This window comes from Patagioenas fasciata, chromosome 27, assembly GCF_037038585.1.
Source record: "Patagioenas fasciata isolate bPatFas1 chromosome 27, bPatFas1.hap1, whole genome shotgun sequence".
NCBI lineage: Eukaryota > Metazoa > Chordata > Aves > Columbiformes > Columbidae > Patagioenas > Patagioenas fasciata.
The window spans coordinates 3,823,984-3,845,080 of record NC_092546.1 but is presented as its reverse complement, the minus strand read 5'-3'; the positions used below and the strand labels follow the sequence as shown (position 1 = coordinate 3,845,080).

The 21,097-nt window shown below is 49.9% G+C and overlaps 1 protein-coding gene across 1 annotated transcript in view; it reads right to left on the bottom strand.

The window, feature by feature from the left end:
* The window catches only part of MUC16 (mucin 16, cell surface associated), a 58,767-nt gene extending 38,114 nt beyond the window's left edge, over nt 1–20,653 (bottom strand). The window contains exons 1-6 of the mRNA XM_071799487.1: nt 20,506–20,653; nt 19,661–19,712; nt 12,779–12,938; nt 9,944–10,012; nt 4,871–4,933; nt 4,205–4,252 (exon numbers count right to left, since the gene is read on the bottom strand). Coding sequence (XP_071655588.1) covers nt 4,205–4,252; nt 4,871–4,933; nt 9,944–10,012; nt 12,779–12,938; nt 19,661–19,712; nt 20,506–20,653 — 540 coding nt within the window. The remainder of the gene's footprint in view (nt 1–4,204; nt 4,253–4,870; nt 4,934–9,943; nt 10,013–12,778; nt 12,939–19,660; nt 19,713–20,505) is intronic.
* Between the last annotated feature and the right edge of the window lie 444 nt (nt 20,654–21,097).

Here is a 21,097-nt window from a genome sequence, read left to right as displayed (position 1 = left end):
GCGTGGTGGTCGATGCAGTTGTCTCTGTAGGTGTGGTGGTGAGAGGAGCAGTAGTGGATGTTCCAGGTGGGCTGGAAGTGACTTCAGTTGTTCCTGTAGTAGCTGGGCTGGAGGTTTCTGCTGTGGTGGAGACAAGTGTGGAGGTTGTGTCAGCAGGAGACGTTTGTTGTGGAGTGGAAAAGGGTGAGGATGTAGTCTCAGGAGACGACGTTGTCTGGAGAGCTGTGGTGGAGGTTTCTACTGTGGTGGATGTTTCTGCTGTGGTGGAGGTGGTCACGGTGGTGTCCTGAAGGGTTGAGGTGCCTTCAGTGGTGGCACTGGAGGTTGTCTCCAGAGTAGAGCTGGATGCAGTTGTGGTGAGAGCTGGAGAAGTGCTCCGAGTAGGAAGAGTTGACGTGGTCGTAGGAGATGGGCTTGTCCCAGGAGAAGACGAGGTTGTTTGTGGAAGAAGCGTGGTGGTCGATGCAGTTGTCTCTGTAGGTGTGGTGGTGAGAGGAACAGTAGTGGATGTTCCAGGTGGGCTGGAAGTGACTTCAGTTGTTCCCGGAGAAGCTGGGCTGGAGGTTTCTGCTGTGGTGGAGAGAAGTGTGGAGGTTGTGTCAGCAGGAGACATTTGTTCTGCAGTGGAAAAGGGTGAGGATATAGTCTCAGGAGACGACGTTGTCTGGAGAGCTGTGGTGGAGGTTTCTACTGTGGTGGATGTTTCTGCTGTGGTGGAGGTGGTCACGGTGGTGTCCTGAAGGGTTGAGGTGCCTTCAGTGGTGGCACTGAAGGCTGTCTCCAGAGTAGAGCTGGATGCAGTTGTGGTGAGAGCTGGGGAAGTGCTCCGAGTAGGAAGAGCTGACGTGGTCGTAGGAGAAGGGCTTGTCCCAGGAGAAGACGAGGTTGTTTGTGGAAGAAGCGTGGTGGTCGATGCAGTTGTCTCTGTAGGTGTGGTGGTGAGAGGAACAGTAGTGGATGTTCCAGGTGGGCTGGAAGTGACTTCAGTTGTTCCTGTAGTAGCTGGGCTGGAGGTTTCTGCTGTGGTGGAGGTGGTCACGGTGGTGTCCTGAAGGGTTGAGGTGCCTTTAGTGGTGGCACTGGAGGTTGTCTCCAGAGTAGACCCGGATGCAGTTGTGGTGAGAGCTGGAGAAGTGCTCCGAGTAGGAAGAGTTGACGTGGTTGTAGGAGATGGGCTTGTCCCAGGAGAAGACGAGGTTGTTTGTGGAAGAAGCGTGGTGGTCGATGCAGTTGTCTCTGTAGGTGTGGTGGTGAGAGGAGCAGTAGTGGATGTTCCAGGTGGGCTGGAAGTGACTTCAGTTGTTCCTGTAGCAGCTGGGCTGGAGGTTTCTGCTGTGGTGGAGACAAGTGTGGAGGTTGTGTCAGCAGGAGACGTTTGTTGTTGAGTGGAAAAGGGTGGGGATGTAGTCTCAGGAGACGACGTTGTCTGGAGAGCTGTGGTGGAGGTTTCTACTGTGGTGGATGTTTCTGCTGTGGTGGAGGTGGTCACGGTGGTGTCCTGAAGGGTTGAGGTGCCTTCACTGGTGGCACTGGAGGTTGTCTCCAGAGTAGAGCTGGATGCAGATGTGGTGAGAGCTGGAGAAGTGCTCCGAGTAGGAAGAGTTGACGTGGTCGTAGGAGATGGGCTTGTCCCAGGAGAAGACGAGGTTGTTTGTGGAAGAAGCGTGGTGGTCGATGCAGTTGTCTCTGTAGGTGTGGTGGTGAGAGGAGCAGTAGTGGATGTTCCAGGTGGGCTGGAAGTGACTTCAGTTGTTCCTGTAGTAGCTGGGCTGGAGGTTTCTGCTGTGGTGGAGGTGGTCACGGTGGTGTCCTGAAGGGTTGAGGTGCCTTTAGTGGTGGCACTGGAGGTTGTCTCCAGAGTAGACCCGGATGCAGTTGTGGTGAGAGCTGGAGAAGTGCTCCGAGTAGGAAGAGTTGACGTGGTCGTAGGAGATGGGCTTGTCTTAGGAGAAGACGAGATTGTTTGTGGAAGAAGCGTGGTGGTCGATGCAGTTGTCTCTGTAGGTGTGGTTGTGAGAGGAGCAGTAGTGGATGTTCCAGGTGGGCTGGAAGTGACTTCAGTTGTTCCTGTAGTAGCTGGGCTGGAGGTTTCTGCTGTGGTGGAGGTGGTCACGGTGGTGTCCTGAAGGGTTGAGGTGCCTTCAGTGGTGGCACTGAAGGCTGTCTCCAGAGTAGAGCTGGATGCAGTTGTGGTGAGAGCTGGGGAAGTGCTCCGAGTAGGAAGAGTTGACGTGGTCGTAGGAGATGGGCTTGTCCCAGGAGAAGACGAGGTTGTTTGTGGAAGAAGCGTGGTGGTCGATGCAGTTGTCTCTGTAGGTGTGGTGGTGAGAGGAACAGTAGTGGATGTTCCAGGTGGGCTGGAAGTGACTTCAGTTGTTCCTGCACGAGCTGGGCTGGAGGTTTCTGCTGTGGTGGAGACAAGTGTGGAGGCTGTGTCAGCAGGAGACTGTTGTGGAGTGGAAAAGGGTGCGGATGTAGTCTCAGGAGAGGATGTTGTCTGGAGAGCTGTGCTGGAGGTTTCTACTGTGGTGGATGTTTCTGCTGTGGTGGAGGTGGTCACGGTGGTGTCCTGAAGGGTTGAGGTGCCTTCACTGGTGGCACTGGAGGTTGTCTCCAGAGTAGAGCTGGATGGAGTTGTGGTGAGAGCTGGAGAAGTGCTCCGAGTAGGAAGAGTTGACGTGGTCGTAGGAGATGGGCTTGTCCCAGGAGAAGACGAGGTTGTTTGTGGAAGAAGCGTGGTGGTCGATGCAGTTGTCTCTGTAGGTGTGGTGGTGAGAGGAGCAGTAGTGGATGTTCCAGGTGGGCTGGAAGTGACTTCAGTTGTTCCTGTAGTAGCTGGGCTGGAGGTTTCTGCTGTGGTGGAGACAAGTGTGGAGGTTGTGTCAGCAGGAGACGTTTGTTGTGGAGTGGAAAAGGGTGAGGATGTAGTCTCAGGAGACGTTGTTGTCTGGAGAGGTGTGGTGGATGTTTCTGCTGTGGTGGAGGTGGTCACGGTGGTGTCCTGAAGGGTTGAGGTGCCTTCAGTGGTGGCACTGGAGGTTGTCTCCAGAGTAGAGCTGGATGCAGTTGTGGTGAGAGCTGGAGAAGTGCTCCGAGTAGGAAGAGTTGACGTGGTCGTAGGAGATGGGCTTGTCCCAGGAGAAGACGAGGTTGTTTGTGGAAGAAGCGTGGTGGTCGATGCAGTTGTCTCTGTAGGTGTGGTGGTGAGAGGAGCAGTAGTGGATGTTCCAGGTGGGCTGGAAGTGACTTCAGTTGTTCCTGTAGTAGCTGGGCTGGAGGTTTCTGCTGTGGTGGAGACAAGTGTGGAGCTTGTGTCAGCAGGAGACGTTTGTTGTGGAGTGGAAAAGGGTGAGGATGTAGTCCCAGGAGACGACGTTGTCTGGAGAGCTGTGGTGGAGGTTTCTACTGTGGTGGATGTTTCTGCTGTGGTGGAGGTGGTCACGGTGGTGTCCTGAAGGGTTGAGGTGCCTTCAGTGGTGGCACTGGAGGTTGTCTCCAGAGTAGAGCTGGATGCAGCTGTGGTGAGAGCTGGAGAAGTGCTCCGAGTAGGAAGAGTTGACGTGGTCGTAGGAGATGGGCTTGTCCCAGGAGAAGACGAGGTTGTTTGTGGAAGAAGAGTGGTGGTCGATGCAGTTGTCTCTGTAGGTGTGGTGGTGAGAGGAGCAGTAGTGGATGTTCCAGGTGAGCTGGAAGTGACTTCAGTTTTTTCTGTAGTAGCTGGGCTGGAGATTTCTGCTGTGGTGGAGACAAGTGTGGAGGTTGTGTCAGCAGGAGACGTTTGTTGTTGAGTGGAAAAGGGTGAGGATGTAGTCTCAGGAGACGACGTTGTCTGGAGAGCTGTGGTTGAGGTTTCTACTGTGGTGGATGTTTCTGCTGTGGTGGAGGTGGTCACGGTGGTGTCCTGAAGGGTTGAGGTGCCTTCAGTGGTGGCATTGGAGGTTGTCTCCGGAGTAGAGCTGGATGCAGTTGTGGTGAGAGCTGGGGACGTTCTCCGAGTAGGAAGAGTTGACGTGCTCATAGGAGATGGGCGTGTCCCAGGAGAAGACGAGGTTGTTTGTGGAAGAAGCGTGGTGGTTGATGCAGTTGTCTCTGTAGGTGTGGTGGTGAGAGGAGCAGTAGTGGATGTTCCAGGTGGGCTGGAAGTGACTTCAGTTGTTCCTGTAGTAGCTGGGCTGGAGATATCTGCTGTGGTGGAGACAAGTGTGGAGGTTGTGTCAGCAGGAGACGTTTGTTGTGGAGTGGAAAAGGGTGAGGATGTAGTCTCAGGAGACGACGTTGTCTGGAGAGCTGTGGTGGAGGTTCCTACTGTGGTGGATGTTTCTGCTGTGGTGGAGGTGGTCACGGTGGTGTCCTGAAGGGTTGAGGTGCCTTCAGTGGTGGCACTGGAGGTTGTCTCCAGAGTAGAGCTGGATGCAGTTGTGGTGAGAGCTGGAGAAGTGCTCCGAGTAGGAAGAGTTGACGTGGTCGTAGGAGATGGGCTTGTCCCAGGAGAAGACGAGGTTGTTTGTGGAAGAAGCGTGGTGGTCGATGCAGTTGTCTCTGTAGGTGTGGTGGTGAGAGGAGCAGTAGTGGATGTTCCAGGTGGGCTGGAAGTGACTTCAGTTGTTCCTGGAGTAGCTGGGCTGGAGGTTTCTGCTGTGGTGGAGGTGGTCACGGTGGTGTCCTGAAGGGTTGAGGTGCCTTCAGTGGTGGCACTGGAGGTTGTCTCCAGAGTAGAGCTGGATGCAGTTGTGGTGAGAGCTGGGGAAGTGCTCCGAGTAGGAAGAGTTGACATGGTCGTAGGAGATGGGCTTGTCCCAGGAGAAGACGAGGTTGTTTGTGGAAGAAGCGTGGTGGTCGATGCAGTTGTCTCTGTAGGTGTGGTGGTGAGAGGAGCAGTAGTGGATGTTCTAGGTGAGCTGGAAGTGACTTCAGTTGTTCCTGTAGTAGCTGGGCTGGAGGTTTCTTCTGTGGTGGAGACAAGTGTGGAGGTTGTGTGAGCAGGAGACGTTTGTTCTGCAGTGGAAAAGGGTGAGGATGTAGTCTCAGGAGACGACGTTGTCTGGACAGCTGTGGTGGAGGTTTCTACTGTGGTGGATGTTTCTGCTGTGGTGGAGGTGGTCACGGTGGTGTCCTGAAGGGTTGAGGTGCCTTCAGTGGTGGCACTGGAGGTTGTCTCAGGAGTAGAGCTGGATGCAGCTGTGGTGAGAGCTGGAGAAGTGCTCCGAGTAGGAAGAGTTGACGTGGTCGTAGGAGATGGGCTTGTCCCAGGAGAAGACGAGGTTGTTTGTGGAAGAAGCGTGGTGGTCGATGCAGTTGTCTCTGTAGGTGTGGTGGTGAGAGGACCAATAGTGGATGTTCCAGGTGGGCTGGAAGTGACTTCAGTTGTTCTTGTAGTAGCTGGGCTGGAGGTTTCTGCTGTGGTGGAGACAAGTGTGGAGCTTGTGTCAGCAGGAGACGTTTGTTGTAGAGTGGAAAAGGGTGAGGATGTAGTCTCAGGAGACGACGTTGTCTGGAGAGCTGTGGTGGAGGTTTCTACTGTGGTGGATGTTTCTGCTGTGGTGGAGGTGGTCACGGTGGTGTCCTGAAGGGTTGAGGTGCCTTCAGTGGTGGCACTGGAGGTTGTCTCCAGAGTAGAGCTGGATGCAGCTGTGGTGAGAGCTGGAGAAGTGCTCCGAGTAGGAAGAGTTGACGTGGTTGTAGGAGATGGGCTTGTCCCAGGAGAAGACGAGGTTGTTTGTGGAAGAAGCGTGGTGGTCGATGCAGTTGTCTCTGTAGGTGTGGTGGTGAGAGGAGCAGTAGTGGATGTTCCAGGTGGGCTGGAAGTGACTTCAGTTGTTCCTGGAGTAGCTGGGCTGGAGGTTTCTGCTGTGGTGGAGACAAGTGTGGAGGTTGTGTCAGCAGGAGACGTTTGTTGTGGAGTGGAAAAGGGTGAGGATGTAGTCTCAGGTGACGACGTTGTCTGGAGAGCTGTGGTGGATGTTTCTGCTGTGGTGGAGGTGGTCACGGTGGTGTCCTGAAGGGTTGAGGTGCCTTCAGTGGTGGCATTGGAGGTTGTCTCCAGAGTAGAGCTGGATGCAGTTGTGGTGAGAGCTGGAGAAGTTCTCCGAGTAGGAAGAGTTGACGTGCTCATAGGAGATGGGCTTGTCCCAGGAGAAGACGAGGTTGTTTGTGGAAGAAGCGTGGTGGTTGATGCAGTTGTCTCTGTAGGTGTGGTGGTGAGAGGAGCAGTAGTGGATGTTCCAGGTGGGCTGGAAGTGACTTCAGTTGTTCCTGTAGTAGCTGGGCTGGAGGTTTCTGCTGTGGTGGAGACAAGTGTGGAGGTTGTGTCAGCAGGAGACGTTTGTTCTGCAGTGGAAAAGGGTGAGGATGTAGTCTCAGGAGACGACGTTGTCTGGACAGCTGTGGTGGAGGTTTCTACTGTGGTGGATGTTTCTGCTGTGGTGGAGGTGGTCACGGTGGTGTCCTGAAGGGTTGAGGTGCCTTCAGTGGTGGCACTGGAGGTTGTCTCAGGAGTAGAGCTGGATGCAGCTGTGGTGAGAGCTGGAGAAGTGCTCCGAGTAGGAAGAGTTGACGTGGTCGTAGGAGATGGGCTTGTCCCAGGAGAAGACGAGGTTGTTTGTGGAAGAAGCGTGGTGGTCGATGCAGTTGTCTCTGTAGGTGTGGTGGTGAGAGGACCAATAGTGGATGTTCCAGGTGGGCTGGAAGTGACTTCAGTTGTTCTTGTAGTAGCTGGGCTGGAGGTTTCTGCTGTGGTGGAGACAAGTGTGGAGCTTGTGTCAGCAGGAGACGTTTGTTGTAGAGTGGAAAAGGGTGAGGATGTAGTCTCAGGAGACGACGTTGTCTGGAGAGCTGTGGTGGAGGTTTCTACTGTGGTGGATGTTTCTGCTGTGGTGGAGGTGGTCACGGTGGTGTCCTGAAGGGTTGAGGTGCCTTCAGTGGTGGCACTGGAGGTTGTCTCCAGAGTAGAGCTGGATGCAGCTGTGGTGAGAGCTGGAGAAGTGCTCCGAGTAGGAAGAGTTGACGTGGTTGTAGGAGATGGGCTTGTCCCAGGAGAAGACGAGGTTGTTTGTGGAAGAAGCGTGGTGGTCGATGCAGTTGTCTCTGTAGGTGTGGTGGTGAGAGGAGCAGTAGTGGATGTTCCAGTTGGGCTGGAAGTGACTTCAGTTGTTCCTGGAGTAGCTGGGCTGGAGGTTTCTGCTGTGGTGGAGACAAGTGTGGAGGTTGTGTGAGCAGGAGACGTTTGTTCTGCAGTGGAAAAGGGTGAGGATGTAGTCTCAGGAGACGACGTTGTCTGGACAGCTGTGGTGGAGGTTTCTACTGTGGTGGATGTTTCTGCTGTGGTGGAGGTGGTCACGGTGGTGTCCTGAAGGGTTGAGGTGCCTTCAGTGGTGGCACTGGAGGTTGTCTCCAGAGTAGAGCTGGATGCAGTTGTGGTGAGAGCTGGAGAAGTGCTCTGAGTAGGAAGAGTTGACGTGGTCGTAGGAGATGGGCTTGTCCCAGGAGAAGACGTGCTTGTTTGTGGAAGAAGCGTGGTGGTCGATGCAGTTGTCTCTGTAGGTGTGGTGGTGAGAGGAGCAGTAGTGGATGTTCCAGGTGGGCTGGAAGTGACTTCAGTTGTTCCTGGAGTAGCTGGGCTGGAGGTTTCTGCTGTGGTGGAGACAAGTGTGGAGGTTGTGACAGCAGGAGACGTTTGTTGTGGAGTGGAAAAGGGTGAGGATGTAGTCTCAGGAGACGACGTTGTCTGGAGAGCTGTGGTGGAGGTTTCTACTGTGGTGGATGTTTCTGCTGTGGTGGAGGTGGTCACGGTGGTGTCCTGAAGGGTTGAGGTGCCTTCAGTGGTGGCACTGGAGGTTGTCTCCAGAGTAGAGCTGGATGCAGTTGTGGTGAGAGCTGGAGAAGTGCTCCGAGTAGGAAGAGTTGACGTGGTCGTAGGAGATGGGCTTGTCCCAGGAGAAGACGAGGTTGTTTGTGGAAGAAGCGTGGTGGTCGATGCAGTTGTCTCTGTAGGTGTGGTGGTGAGAGGAGCAGTAGTGGATGTTCCAGGTGGGCTGGAAGTGACTTCAGTTGTTCCTGTAGCAGCTGGGCTGGTGGTTTCTGCTGTGGTTGAGACAAGTGTGGAGGTTGTGTCAGCAGGAGACGTTTGTTGTTGAGTGGAAAAGGGTGGGGATGTAGTCTCAGGAGACGACGTTGTCTGGAGAGCTGTGGTGGAGGTTTCTACTGTGCTGGATGTTTCTGCTGTGGTGGAGGTGGTCACGGTGGTGTCCTGAAGGGTTGAGGTGCCTTCAGTGGTGGCACTGGAGGTTGTCTCCAGAGTAGAGCTGGATGCAGTTGTGGTGAGAGCTGGAGAAGTGCTCCGAGTAGGAAGAGTTGACGTGGTCGTAGGAAATGGGCTTGTCCCAGGAGAAGACGAGGTTGTTTGTGGAAGAAGCGTGGTGGTCGATGCAGTTGTCTCTGTAGGTGTGGTTGTGAGAGGAGCAGTAGTGGATGTTCCAGGTGGGCTGGAATTGACTTCAGTTGTTCCTGTAGTAGCTGGGCTGGAGGTTTCTGCTGTGGTGGAGGTGGTCACGGTGGTGTCCTGAAGGTTTGAGGTGCCTTCAGTGGTGGCACTGGAGGTTGTCTCCAGAGTAGACCCGGATGCAGTTGTGGTGAGAGCTGGAGAAGTGCTCCGAGTAGGAAGAGTTGACGTGGTCGTAGGAGATGGGCTTGTCTTAGGAGAAGACGAGGTTGTTTCTAGAAGAAGCGTGGTGGTCGATGCAGTTGTCTCTGTAGGTGTGGTGGTGAGAGGAGCAGTAGTGGATGTTCCAGGTGGGCTGGAAGTGACTTCAGTTGTTCCTGTAGCCGCTGGGCTGGAGGTTTCTGCTGTGGTGGAGACAAGTGTGGAGGTTGTGTCAGCAGGAGACGTTTGTTGTGGAGTGGAAAAGGGTGTGGATGTACTCTCAGGAGATGACGTTGTCTGGACAGCTGTGGTGGCGGTTTCTACTGTGGTGGATGTTTCTGCTGTGGTGGACGTGGTCACGGTGGTGTCCTGAAGGGTTGAGGTGCCTTCAGTGGTGGCACTGGAGGTTGTCTCCAGAGTAGAGCTGGATGCAGTTGTGGTGAGAGCTGGGGAAGTGCTCCGAGTAGGAAGAGTTGACATGGTCGTAGGAGATGGGCTTGTCCCAGGAGAAGACGAGGTTGTTTGTGGAAGAAGCATGGTGGTCGATGCAGTTGTCTCTGTAGGTGTGGTGGTGAGAGGAGCAGTAGTGGATGTTCCAGGTGAGCTGGAAGTGACTTCAGTTGTTCCTGTAGTAGCTGGGCTGGAGGTTTCTGCTGTGGTGGAGACAAGTGTGGAGGTTGTGTGAGCAGGAGACGTTTGTTCTGCAGTGGAAAAGGGTGAGGATGTAGTCTCAGGAGACGACGTTGTCTGGACAGCTGTGGTGGAGGTTTCTACTGTGGTGGATGTTTCTGCTGTGGTGGAGGTGGTCACGGTGGTGTCCTGAAGGGTTGAGGTGCCTTCAGTGGTGGCACTGGAGGTTGTCTCCAGAGTAGAGCTGGATGCAGTTGTGGTGAGAGCTGGAGAAGTGCTCCGAGTAGGAAGAGCTGACGTGGTCGTAGGAGATGGGCTTGTCCCAGGAGAAGACGAGGTTGTTTGTGGAAGAAGCGTGGTGGTCGATGCAGTTGTCTCTGTAGGTGTGGTGGTGAGAGGAGCAGTAGTGGATGTTCCAGGTGGGCTGGAATTGACTTCAGTTGTTCCTGGAGTAGCTGGGCTGGAGGTTTCTGCTGTGGTGGAGGTGGTCACGGTGGTGTCCTGAAGGTTTGAGGTGCCTTCAGTGGTGGCACTGGAGGTTGTCTCCAGAGTAGACCCGGATGCAGTTGTGGTGAGAGCTGGAGAAGTGCTCCGAGTAGGAAGAGTTGACGTGGTCGTAGGAGATGGGCTTGTCTTAGGAGAAGACGAGGTTGTTTCTAGAAGAAGCGTGGTGGTCGATGCAGTTGTCTCTGTAGGTGTGGTGGTGAGAGGAGCAGTAGTGGATGTTCCAGGTGGGCTGGAAGTGACTTCAGTTGTTCCTGTAGCCGCTGGGCTGGAGGTTTCTGCTGTGGTGGAGACAAGTGTGGAGGTTGTGTCAGCAGGAGACGTTTGTTGTGGAGTGGAAAAGGGTGTGGATGTACTCTCAGGAGATGACGTTGTCTGGACAGCTGTGGTGGCGGTTTCTACTGTGGTGGATGTTTCTGCTGTGGTGGACGTGGTCACGGTGGTGTCCTGAAGGGTTGAGGTGCCTTCAGTGGTGGCACTGGAGGTTGTCTCCAGAGTAGAGCTGGATGCAGTTGTGGTGAGAGCTGGGGAAGTGCTCCGAGTAGGAAGAGTTGACATGGTCGTAGGAGATGGGCTTGTCCCAGGAGAAGACGAGGTTGTTTGTGGAAGAAGCATGGTGGTCGATGCAGTTGTCTCTGTAGGTGTGGTGGTGAGAGGAGCAGTAGTGGATGTTCCAGGTGAGCTGGAAGTGACTTCAGTTGTTCCTGTAGTAGCTGGGCTGGAGGTTTCTGCTGTGGTGGAGACAAGTGTGGAGGTTGTGTGAGCAGGAGACGTTTGTTCTGCAGTGGAAAAGGGTGAGGATGTAGTCTCAGGAGACGACGTTGTCTGGACAGCTGTGGTGGAGGTTTCTACTGTGGTGGATGTTTCTGCTGTGGTGGAGGTGGTCACGGTGGTGTCCTGAAGGGTTGAGGTGCCTTCAGTGGTGGCACTGGAGGTTGTCTCCAGAGTAGAGCTGGATGCAGTTGTGGTGAGAGCTGGAGAAGTGCTCCGAGTAGGAAGAGCTGACGTGGTCGTAGGAGATGGGCTTGTCCCAGGAGAAGACGAGGTTGTTTGTGGAAGAAGCGTGGTGGTCGATGCAGTTGTCTCTGTAGGTGTGGTGGTGAGAGGAGCAGTAGTGGATGTTCCAGGTGGGCTGGAAGTGACTTCAGTTGTTCCTGGAGTAGCTGGGCTGGAGGTTTCTGCTGTGGTGGAGACAAGTGTGGAGGTTGTGACAGCAGGAGACGTTTGTTGTGGAGTGGAAAAGGGTGAGGATGTAGTCTCAGGAGACGACGTTGTCTGGAGAGCTGTGGTGGAGGTTTCTACTGTGGTGGAGGTGGTCACGGTGGTGTCCTGAAGGGTTGAGGTGCCTTCAGTGGTGGCATTGGAGGTTGTCTCCGGAGTAGAGCTGGATGCAGTTGTGGTGAGAGCTGGAGAAGTTCTCCGAGTAGGAAGAGTTGACGTGCTCATAGGAGATGGGCTTGTCCCAGGAGAAGACGAGGTTGTTTGTGGAAGAAGCGTGGTGGTTGATGCAGTTGTCTCTGTAGGTGTGGTGGTGAGAGGAGCAGTAGTGGATGTTCCAGGTGGGCTGGAAGTGACTTCAGTTGTTCCTGTAGTAGCTGGGCTGGAGGTTTCTGCTGTGGTGGAGACAAGTGTGGAGGTTGTGTCAGCAGGAGATGTTTGTTGTGGAGTGGAAAAGGGTGAGGATGTAGTCTCAGGAGACGACGTTGTCTGGAGAGCTGTGGTGGAGGTTTCTACTGTGGTGGATGTTTCTGCTGTGGTGGAGGTGGTCACGGTGGTGTCCTGAAGGGTTGAGGTGCCTTCACTGGTGGCATTGGAGGTTGTCTCCGGAGTAGAGCTGGATGCAGTTGTGGTGAGAGCTGGGGAAGTGCTCCGAGTAGGAGGAGTTGACGTGCTCATAGGAGATGGGCTTGTCCCAGGAGAAGACGAGGTTGTTTGTGGAAGAAGCGTGGTGGTTGATGCAGTTGTCTCTGTAGGTGTGGTGGTGAGAGGAGCAGTAGTGGATGTTCCAGGTGGGCTGGAAGTGACTTCAGTTGTTCCTGTAGTAGCTGGGCTGGAGGTTTCTGCTGTGGTGGAGACAAGTGTGGAGGTTGTGTCAGCAGGAGACGTTTGTTGTTGAGTGGAAAAGGGTGAGGATGTAGTCTCAGGAGACGATGTTGTCTGGAGAGCTGTGGTGGAGGTTCCTACTGTGGTAGATGTTTCTGCTGTGGTGGACGTGGTCACGGTGGTGTCCTGAAGGGTTGAGGTGCCTTCAGTGGTGGCACTGGAGGTTGTCTCCAGAGTAGAGCTGGATGCAGTTGTGGTGAGAGCTGGGGAAGTGCTCCGAGTAGGAAGAGTTGACATGGTCGTAGGAGATGGGCTTGTCCCAGGAGAAGACGAGGTTGTTTGTGGAAGAAGCATGGTGGTCGATGCAGTTGTCTCTGTAGGTGTGGTGGTGAGAGGAGCAGTAGTGGATGTTCCAGGTGGGCTGGAAGTGACTTCAGTTGTTCCTGGAGTAGCTGGGCTGGAGGTTTCTGCTGTGGTGGAGACAAGTGTGGAGGTTGTGACAGCAGGAGACGTTTGTTGTGGAGTGGAAAAGGGTGAGGATGTAGTCTCAGGAGACGACGTTGTCTGGAGAGCTGTGGTGGAGGTTTCTACTGTGGTGGAGGTGGTCACGGTGGTGTCGTGAAGGGTTGAGGTGCCTTCAGTGGTGGCACTGGAGGTTGTCTCCAGAGTAGAGCTGGATGCAGTTGTGGTGAGAGCTGGAGAAGTGCTCCGAGTAGGAAGAGTTGACGTGGTCGTAGGAGATGGGCTTGTCCCAGGAGAAGACGAGCTTGTTTGTGGAAGAAGCGTGGTGGTCGATGCAGTTGTCTCTGTAGGTGTGGTGGTGAGAGGAGCAGTAGTGGATGTTCCAGATGGGCTGGAAGTGACTTCAGTTTTTTCTGTAGTAGCTGGGCTGGAGATTTCTGCTGTGGTGGAGACAAGTGTGGAGCTTGTGTCAGCAGGAGACGTTTGTTGTGGAGTGGAAAAGGTTGAGGATGTAGTCTCAGGAGACGACGTTGTCTGGAGAGCTGTGGTGGAGGTTTCTACTGTGGTGGATGTTTCTGCTGTGGTGGAGGTGGTCACGGTGGTGTCCTGAAGGGTTGAGGTGCCTTCACTGGTGGCATTGGAGGTTGTCTCCGGAGTAGAGCTGGATGCAGTTGTGGTGAGAGCTGGGGAAGTGCTCCGAGTAGGAAGAGTTGACGTGCTCATAGGAGATGGGCTTGTCCCAGGAGAAGACGAGGTTGTTTGTGGAAGAAGCGTGGTGGTTGATGCAGTTGTCTCTGTAGGTGTGGTGGTGAGAGGAGCAGTAGTGGATGTTCCAGGTGGGCTGGAAGTGACTTCAGTTGTTCCTGGAGTAGCTGGGCTGGAGGTTTCTGCTGTGGTGGAGACAAGTGTGGAGGTTGTGTCAGCAGGAGACGTTTGTTGTGGAGTGGAAAAGGGTGAGGATGTAGTCTCAGGAGACGACGTTGTCTGGAGAGCTGTGGTGGAGGTTTCTACTGTGGTGGAGGTTTCTGCTGTGGTGGAGGTGGTCACGGTGGTGTCCTGAAGGGTTGAGGTGCCTTCAGTGGTGGCACTGGAGGTTGTCTCCAGAGTTGAGGTGGATGCAGTTGTGAGAGTTGGAGAGGTGCTCCGAGTAGGAAGAGTTGACGTGGTCGTAGGAGATGGGCTTGTCCCAGGAGAAGACGAGGTTGTTTGTGGAAGAAGCGTGGTGGTCGTTGCAGTTGTCTCTGTAGGTGTGGTGGTGAGAGAAGTAAATGGAGATTTTCCAGGTGGGCTGGAAGTGGCTTCTGTTGTTCCTGTAGTAAGCAATATATATTAAACTATTTTTGGTAGTTTTTCCTCCTTGGCAGCACTTAAAAAAAGCTGCTAGTCCTCTATTTCTGCTTCATTGAGTGATGGCACAATACCTGTGTGTTTGTCAGCCTAAAAGAATTGCTCTTTTCCCTTGAGGGCTTAGCAAATGTTCAAAATCATCTAGAGTGTATGTTTGTAAGGAGGGGCTCATGCCATTAATAAGCCTTTAGAGTCATCACACCCCATGCCTTTGCGGTCTTTCCCCTGTCAGATTGGTTGTGTCAGCTCAGAAGGTTTCTTGTGAGGTACACCAGCCTGGTTAGGTAACACCTGGGCTTGACACCTACCACGAAAATAATAGGGCTGATGTCCTCATAGAAACATTTTGGTTGGAAAAGCCCCTCGAGATCTTCGAGTCCAACCATAACCCAGCCCTGGCACTGCCCCATGTCCTGAGAACGTCATGTCTGTCTGTCCAACCCTCCAGGGATGGTGACTCCAGCACTGCCCTGGGCAGCCTGTTCCAATGCCCCACAGCCCTTTGGGGAAGAAATTGTTCCCCAGATCCAACCTCAATCTCCCCTGGCACAACTTGAGGCCGTTTCCTCTGCTCCTGGTGCTTGTTCCTGGGGAGCAGAGCCTGAGTTGCCCGTCTCCAACCTCTTTTCAGGCAGTTCAGAGCGTGATGAGGTTCTACCTCAATCAGTGACGCTAGGGAGAGAAAGGATGGAGAAAGAAAGAAGTGCTCAAGCCAAGCTCTCCAAAATGTAAGGAGTTGCCCTCACATCCCAGCACACAATTCCTTGGTTGTCACAATATATTAGGTGGAGAGCTGAAGAATTTTTGCGCACCTTCACATGCAGATGTTTGTTCAGCCGGCGCTGCCGGGAGACCTGAGCTCACCGTGCACCCACCTGGGGCTGCTTGGCCACGAGCCACCTCCGCACTGGAGGCTGTTCTGACGCATCAACGTGCTGCGCAGAGCAAACTAATGAACGCTCCTTCTTAGCGTGATTTGTTAGCTACGATCCGGTGCTAAGCAAAGCAAAGCTATGTCTTGTATACACAAAAATGATACCCTGCCTCTTTCCCGTTCCTTTATCTTTGCTGCGGCTCTTGCGTTTTTGTGCATAGGAAGGTTTGGGAGGCAGCAGAATATTAAAAATAGCAAGCATGGTAATGCTAATGATCATAATGAAACCCCCTGGAGGGTTGAACAGACAGAGATGAGGTTTTCAGGGACATGTGGCAGTGCCAGGGATGGGTTATGGCTGGACTTGATGGACTTAAAGGTCTTTCCCAACCAAAATCATCCTACGATTAATTTGAAATAATTCTCCTTCTGTGCTTGGACAGCTCTACAAGTCCCATTCACTTAAAATCCTGAATGTCTTTCTTACTTTAGAAAATGAGATTTATACTCATTTGAGTAACCACTATCACAAAACTGCTTTTCCATATAGAAATCAAGTGATTCAAACGTTAATTAAATACTGAATATTTAGATTATTAAATGCCTTCTAGATTTTCAATTCAGAGGTACTTACAAAGATAATTTTTACTTCATAAGAAATACCATTTCACTGCCTTGAGCATTCCACAGCCTCAGACATCTGTATTTTGTTACCATTGAAAATGTCATTCTTCCTTTTCAGATACCACTTTTTCATGAGTAAAAAATAGACCATTTTAAAATTTTCAAAATATTCCTAGCTTGATTGTTCTCTAGAAATACTTATGCTCTGGACTTTTTTTTTCTCTTTTTATGAATTAAAAACTTCGCTGAGGATCGTACATGGGCAGTTTGCGAAGTAAATATTAACATTTCACTCATAAAATGTGAGAAATTAACTTTGATTGCTAAAAACAAACATAACAGTTTACATTCTGTCTTTTGCTAACTGAATTTTCATCAGCCCATCTTTTGTTGTTAGCACCCCATTTACATCCACTAAAGCTGGAAAAACCGTATGTCTTCCTCCCTGTTATTTCTTTTCCTTTTAACTAATGAAAACTTGAGTGAATGAGGATGCTAAAAAGCACAAGGCAATGAGCAAGGTAAGAATGCCACTCAAAAGTAGGCAGAGAGTTTTTCACTCGTACCACAAGCTAAATGCAGAATAAATTTAATCAACAGTTTTGTGTTGATTGCAGAGATACCAATAAATTTTTCTTTGGTTGTTGTTTTAGTGGTAACAATTTCATTTGAAAAATATGTAAATCTTTACAGAACATATTGACAATTTTTTTTTCTGTCAAAGTAGCATATAAATCAAACTTACCTGAAAAACAGCATAATACTATAATCATAAATATAAACTTCTTCTTAAATCGAGATAAATGTGTTGTCCAGTCCATCTTTTTTCTTATAGTATTATAGTATTAAACCAGCTGAGTCCAGAATTCCCTTCAGTATCTGCTGCGCTCTTGGTAGCACAGGAATAACTCTCCAACCAAGTACAAAAGATGGGTCTGATGGTCAAGGAGAAATGTTCTTAAACAAAAGCACCTTGCATAATAATGCCAGCGCTTTGTTGAGGGATCGCTGAGTGACACACCTGCTTGTACCTCACAGCCCAAGGATTTTAAAATTAGAATATGGTACTTTCCCTCTAGATAAAGGTAAATAAGAAACTTGCTGCTTGAAAAGGTCAGTGTGTGTTAAGCTGAGCATGAAATGATCAGGAATGGGGACTTGTCTACACCCTTTAGGAGGCCACAATCGCACATTCAGCTCTCAAATATTCAAGCTCAGGGTGGGCATGTAACCGAAAGGAAGACAGGTGACGTCCTGAGTTTTACGTTTCAGTATCACAACTTTGTTATGGATAATGAGAAAATATTTCCTGATGTAGTTTCGTGAATGGCTTTACTGTACAAGTAAAGGCTCGGTTTGATTGTTAAGAAAAAAACCATTGGCTTCATCCTTCCTGGCTGAATGGCTCAAGCTCTTTGGGGCCAGGATTACATGTTGCTGCCCTAACTGCAAATGGATTACTTTACTCAGTCTCAGTGGTCCCTGGAACATCTTCCATTGCGGCTGAATGGGAGAATGGACAGAGGAATTCAGGGGAAGGTCTTTGAGGCAACGTGCAAATGTAGAAAGATGGTTAAAGTGGCAAAATTTAACTAATAAATTTGCTGCTATTGCCAGACAACTTGGAGTAGTAGTTAGTGTAGTTTAAAGGACTGCCACGTGTGTGGATTTGGAAGATAACTGAAAAGCGTTTCAGCTATTCTGAACCACTACCAATATTGAATTAATTTGATGCTTTGTGCCTCTTGAATTCTTTATCATGATTAATCTATGAAGGATATGAAAATCCACAGGTGTAAATTAAACTCAGACACTGTTTGGCTTTGGGTTCCCTCATCCCTGAAGTCCTGTCCTTGTTTTCTGTCCAGAATCCCATTTTCCTTTCCTCTCATACTTCTTCCAAGCCTGAAATTTTTGTTGCAGGGTACAGTTCTGTTTTGAATACCCAAGGTTTTTCTGCTAATGCTTGAGATAATTTACATGAAAAGTGCCCTTTTCACGGGTAAACCGCTAGCAAACACTGGCTAATATATTCATGAGAAAACTAAAGTGAATTCAGTTTTCCTACTTCCTAGGAAGTCAAGGAAGGGAGCCAGGAGACCTGTGTGGTTAAAAAAGGAGCTGCTGGGTAAGCTCAAGTGGAAGAGGAGAATTTATAGATCATGGAAGGAGGGGCTGGCCTCTTGGGGAGAATATAAGGCTGTTATCAGAGGGTGTAGGGAGGCAACTAGGAAAGCTAAGGCCTCCTTAGAATTAAACCTGGCGAGAGAGGTCAAGGACAACAAGAAGAGCTTTTTCCAATACATGGCAGATAAAACTAACACCAGAGGCAATGTAGGCCACTGATGAATGAGGTGGGTGCCCTGGTGACAGAAGATACAGAGAAGGCAGAGTTACCAAATGCCTTCTTTGTCTTCTCTGCCGGAGGCTGTCCTGAGGAGCCCAGTACTGCTGAGGCCCCAGAGGAAGGCAGGGCAATGCAGGAGTTTGCCTGGGTTGATGAGGACTGGGTTATGGAGCAGTTAGGCAATTTGGACATACATAAATCCATGGGTCCGGATGGGATGCACCCACAGGTGCTGAGGGAGCTGGCTGAGGTCATTGCTGGACCGCTCTCCATCGTCTTTGCCAAGTCTTGGGAAACGGGAGAGGTGCCTGAGGACTGGAGGAAAGCAAATGTTACTCCAGTCTTCAAAAAGGGCAAGAAGGAGGATCCGGGGAACTACAGACCGGTCAGCATCACCTCCATCCCTGGGAAACTGATGGAATGACTTCTCCTTGGTGCCATCTCAAGGCACATCAGGGATAAGAGGGTCACTAGGGGCAGTGAACATGGCTTCACCAAGGGACTTCAAAACCTGCCTGGACACCTTCCTGTGTAATCTCAGCTGGGTGTTCCTGCTCCAGCAGGGGGATTGCACTGGATGAGCTTTCCAGGTCCCTTCCAATCTGTGATTCTGTAATAACTAAATAGTTTATATAAGCATACATTGGTTCACATAAATGTTATTTCTTTCCAAAATGCAATTTCCATTTGTTTATGCAATGCAAAGACAATCTTAATGGCTTGATTTGCGCTGGTTGGATAACATATAAAGATTAAAAGTTCCTCCCCAAGTTTCTGAAATTACATCAAGCACAGATGTCATGGTCCGAGGGACTGACGTGTGTGCGTTCTTACCTGGTTGTGCAAGACATTAGGTAAGTTGTACGTACATCCTTGACCTTTCCTCAAGTGTTAGTAAGGGGGAAACAATTTGTGATTCACAATTCATTTCTGCTTGGTTAGCCACTGTCATTAACACAATCTTCCTTTTGCTTTATCTTTGTGCATGAAAAGGGTTAAAAATTTGGAGGGGGTGGAATCCTCCCAGATTGCTGTAGGGTCATTTGGAGAGAAAGACAGATGTAGTATTAAAACACATGGAGGAAAATGAAATTGAAACAAAGGAGCTTTGGGAATAATTCTGAGAATCTTAAAGGTGTGTGCAAAAAGACACAAACTCACTGTTTTCACTCTGAATTTTAAGTACAAATAGCCAGTGGAGCCTGTTTATTGTTTCAGTGCCCCGAGTACTGAAAGCCTGGATGGGAGAGCTACACGGACATGCACCAAGAGACAGGCCTGACACCATTAAAAAGTAATAAAATTTGTGATTTAAAGGCAACGTTCACTCTACAGGATGAGAAGAGATCCCCTTTTTTGAGAAAAGTGTTATTTTAATGAGGTCTCTCTAGTAACGTTTGCATAAACAGCATCATTTCCTTTTAAGCAGCACCCAGGTGTTTGTACCTGCCTGGTAGGAACAGAGTTGTGTACACGCCTTGTTTTGTACAGGTAAATGAAAGTGAATGGAAAGGCCTGACTCACTTGGAAAGAATGCAGCACCCTCAGAAAAGCTATCGATAGTTTCCTTTTCGAGTCTGTCATTTGAACTAGGAATGAACTTTCTTGAGAGAACTTTGGTTCCGAAACGAGAAGAATTCTTGCACTTCTGCTGGTGTGGCAAGGGAAACCTTAGCGGGAAATCGCGAGTACTTTTCTAAACAGCTTGAAAAGCAATTAATTATAGATGTCATTCTTTGACTGTCTTGTGTTAACAAGCACTCACTATAGTAAACTTTGATTGATTTATCAGGTTTTACCAGTCTGGTTTGTAACCAAATACTTCCTTCTGCTGGTATTAATGAAGAACTGCATTTTGAACACAAACCAGGTACAGGCTGTGGAAGCAATTTCCCTTGTTTTCACGCTTTCTTATTTTGATTTATTTCTGGATTAGAGCATCATTTCAGCTTTTTGCTATTGTCTGACCAGATATCCTCTCAACAGCCCCTTTGCCAAGCTTACCCTACACCCAAAAAGCAACTCTGATGCAAGGTAATTGCCTGAAAGAGAACAAAGAGTAATGTTGGTGAGCAATCAAATGAAAAGGGTGAATATAACAGAGAATTTGGACAACACCTCCTCTGAGTGAATGCTCAAACCACCACCTCTCTGCCGCCAAAGGCCATAAACCTGCAGGCAGGTCACTAACTCAGCCCTGCGGCCCAAGCTCATGCCCTGAAAGCCTAAGGCACCTTCTGCATCTGCAATGGCAAATGAGAATAATTCCACAGCACAAAAAGATCCTCAAGTCCAATCGTAAAACTAACACTACCGAATATTTTCCAGGAATTTTTTAGATATACTCTGCTGCTATTAGTCCTAGCTTAACTACAGTTAGACGTAGGTATATAGATATGACATATAGATACACACAGTTCCCTTTAAAAATCTTCCCCCTTCATTGTAAAATCGTTCCCTATGAAATAATTAACACAAGTTGCATCCTACCTGTTGTGCAAATGTTGAAATAAACCGCCAAGACTATGAATACGTTTTGTATAAAATATTGCGCAGAGCAATGTTTCCAAGCCATTGGAGTTGCCTTGAGACTACTTGTCCAAACGAGAAATTTCTCTGGGCTCCTTGCGACCCTGCTACCTCTGCAAGCGAATTCCAAATGTTATGGAAGTAACTCAGGTAATACAAGCAGGTTGCTCTGTTAGCTGAGCAGCTGACACACCTTAAAACCCTGCTTAGTTAAGAAACCGTTGTTATCTGCACAAGAAGGCTGCCGACCCAATGGGTTGATTTATAGTTGCAAAAATGCAGTTATGTTTGTGCGTCTGCTCAAAACTTTCATGAGGACCCATGTTGTCTCACTGAGCGTTTGTATGCAAAAGTGAATATGTGGCAACACTAGTGGAAAAGCACTCCTGTCCTAATTAGGCAGTGGTTTTGCAAAAGCAGCTTTCTCAGACGAAATAATATTATAATCTGGAAAATGCTCTGATTCCAGAATGAAAATCACATCATGTAAATTAGTATTAAATTTACTGTTTGACACGGGGAAGAGGTTGTTGGGAGCTCGTTTAGTAACGGTCAGGTCTGTTTTCTGTGCCAGGCCGGTGTTTGCCTCTGCGCCCTCCTTCTGTGCAAGCCCCACAAAGTCAAACCCAACAGGGTCTCTCCTTGCACATTGCATGGACCACTAGAGGCCATCCTATACCTCATAAAATACAGTAGCAAAGCACACGGGAATAAAGGACAACAGGAAGGAATTGTAAAATGTTAATTAAAGTCCGGATAGTTTTAAGCAAACCAAACAGTTAGTTTCAGTAGATGTTTTTCTTCACTCACACCTTTGTGAGTTTGGTGTGTTTTTTCCTGAAATATTTACTACTGATGGAGCAAGGGTGCTGTACTGTGCAAGATTAAGCTTGCATTAGTCATAGAAATTCAATGGTCTTCTACTTACACCTGGTATTGTTGCAGTTTCATAGGAGAATATTCAAAACCTTTCCTGCCTGACCATGCCATTCTGTCTTTCTATTTAACTACAGATTAAATTCCATTTTGAATCTATTCCGTCCTGTGGAGGCTGCCAAAGGGTGAAGACGAAGGTCACACAGAGCACCTTGGGCGTGAA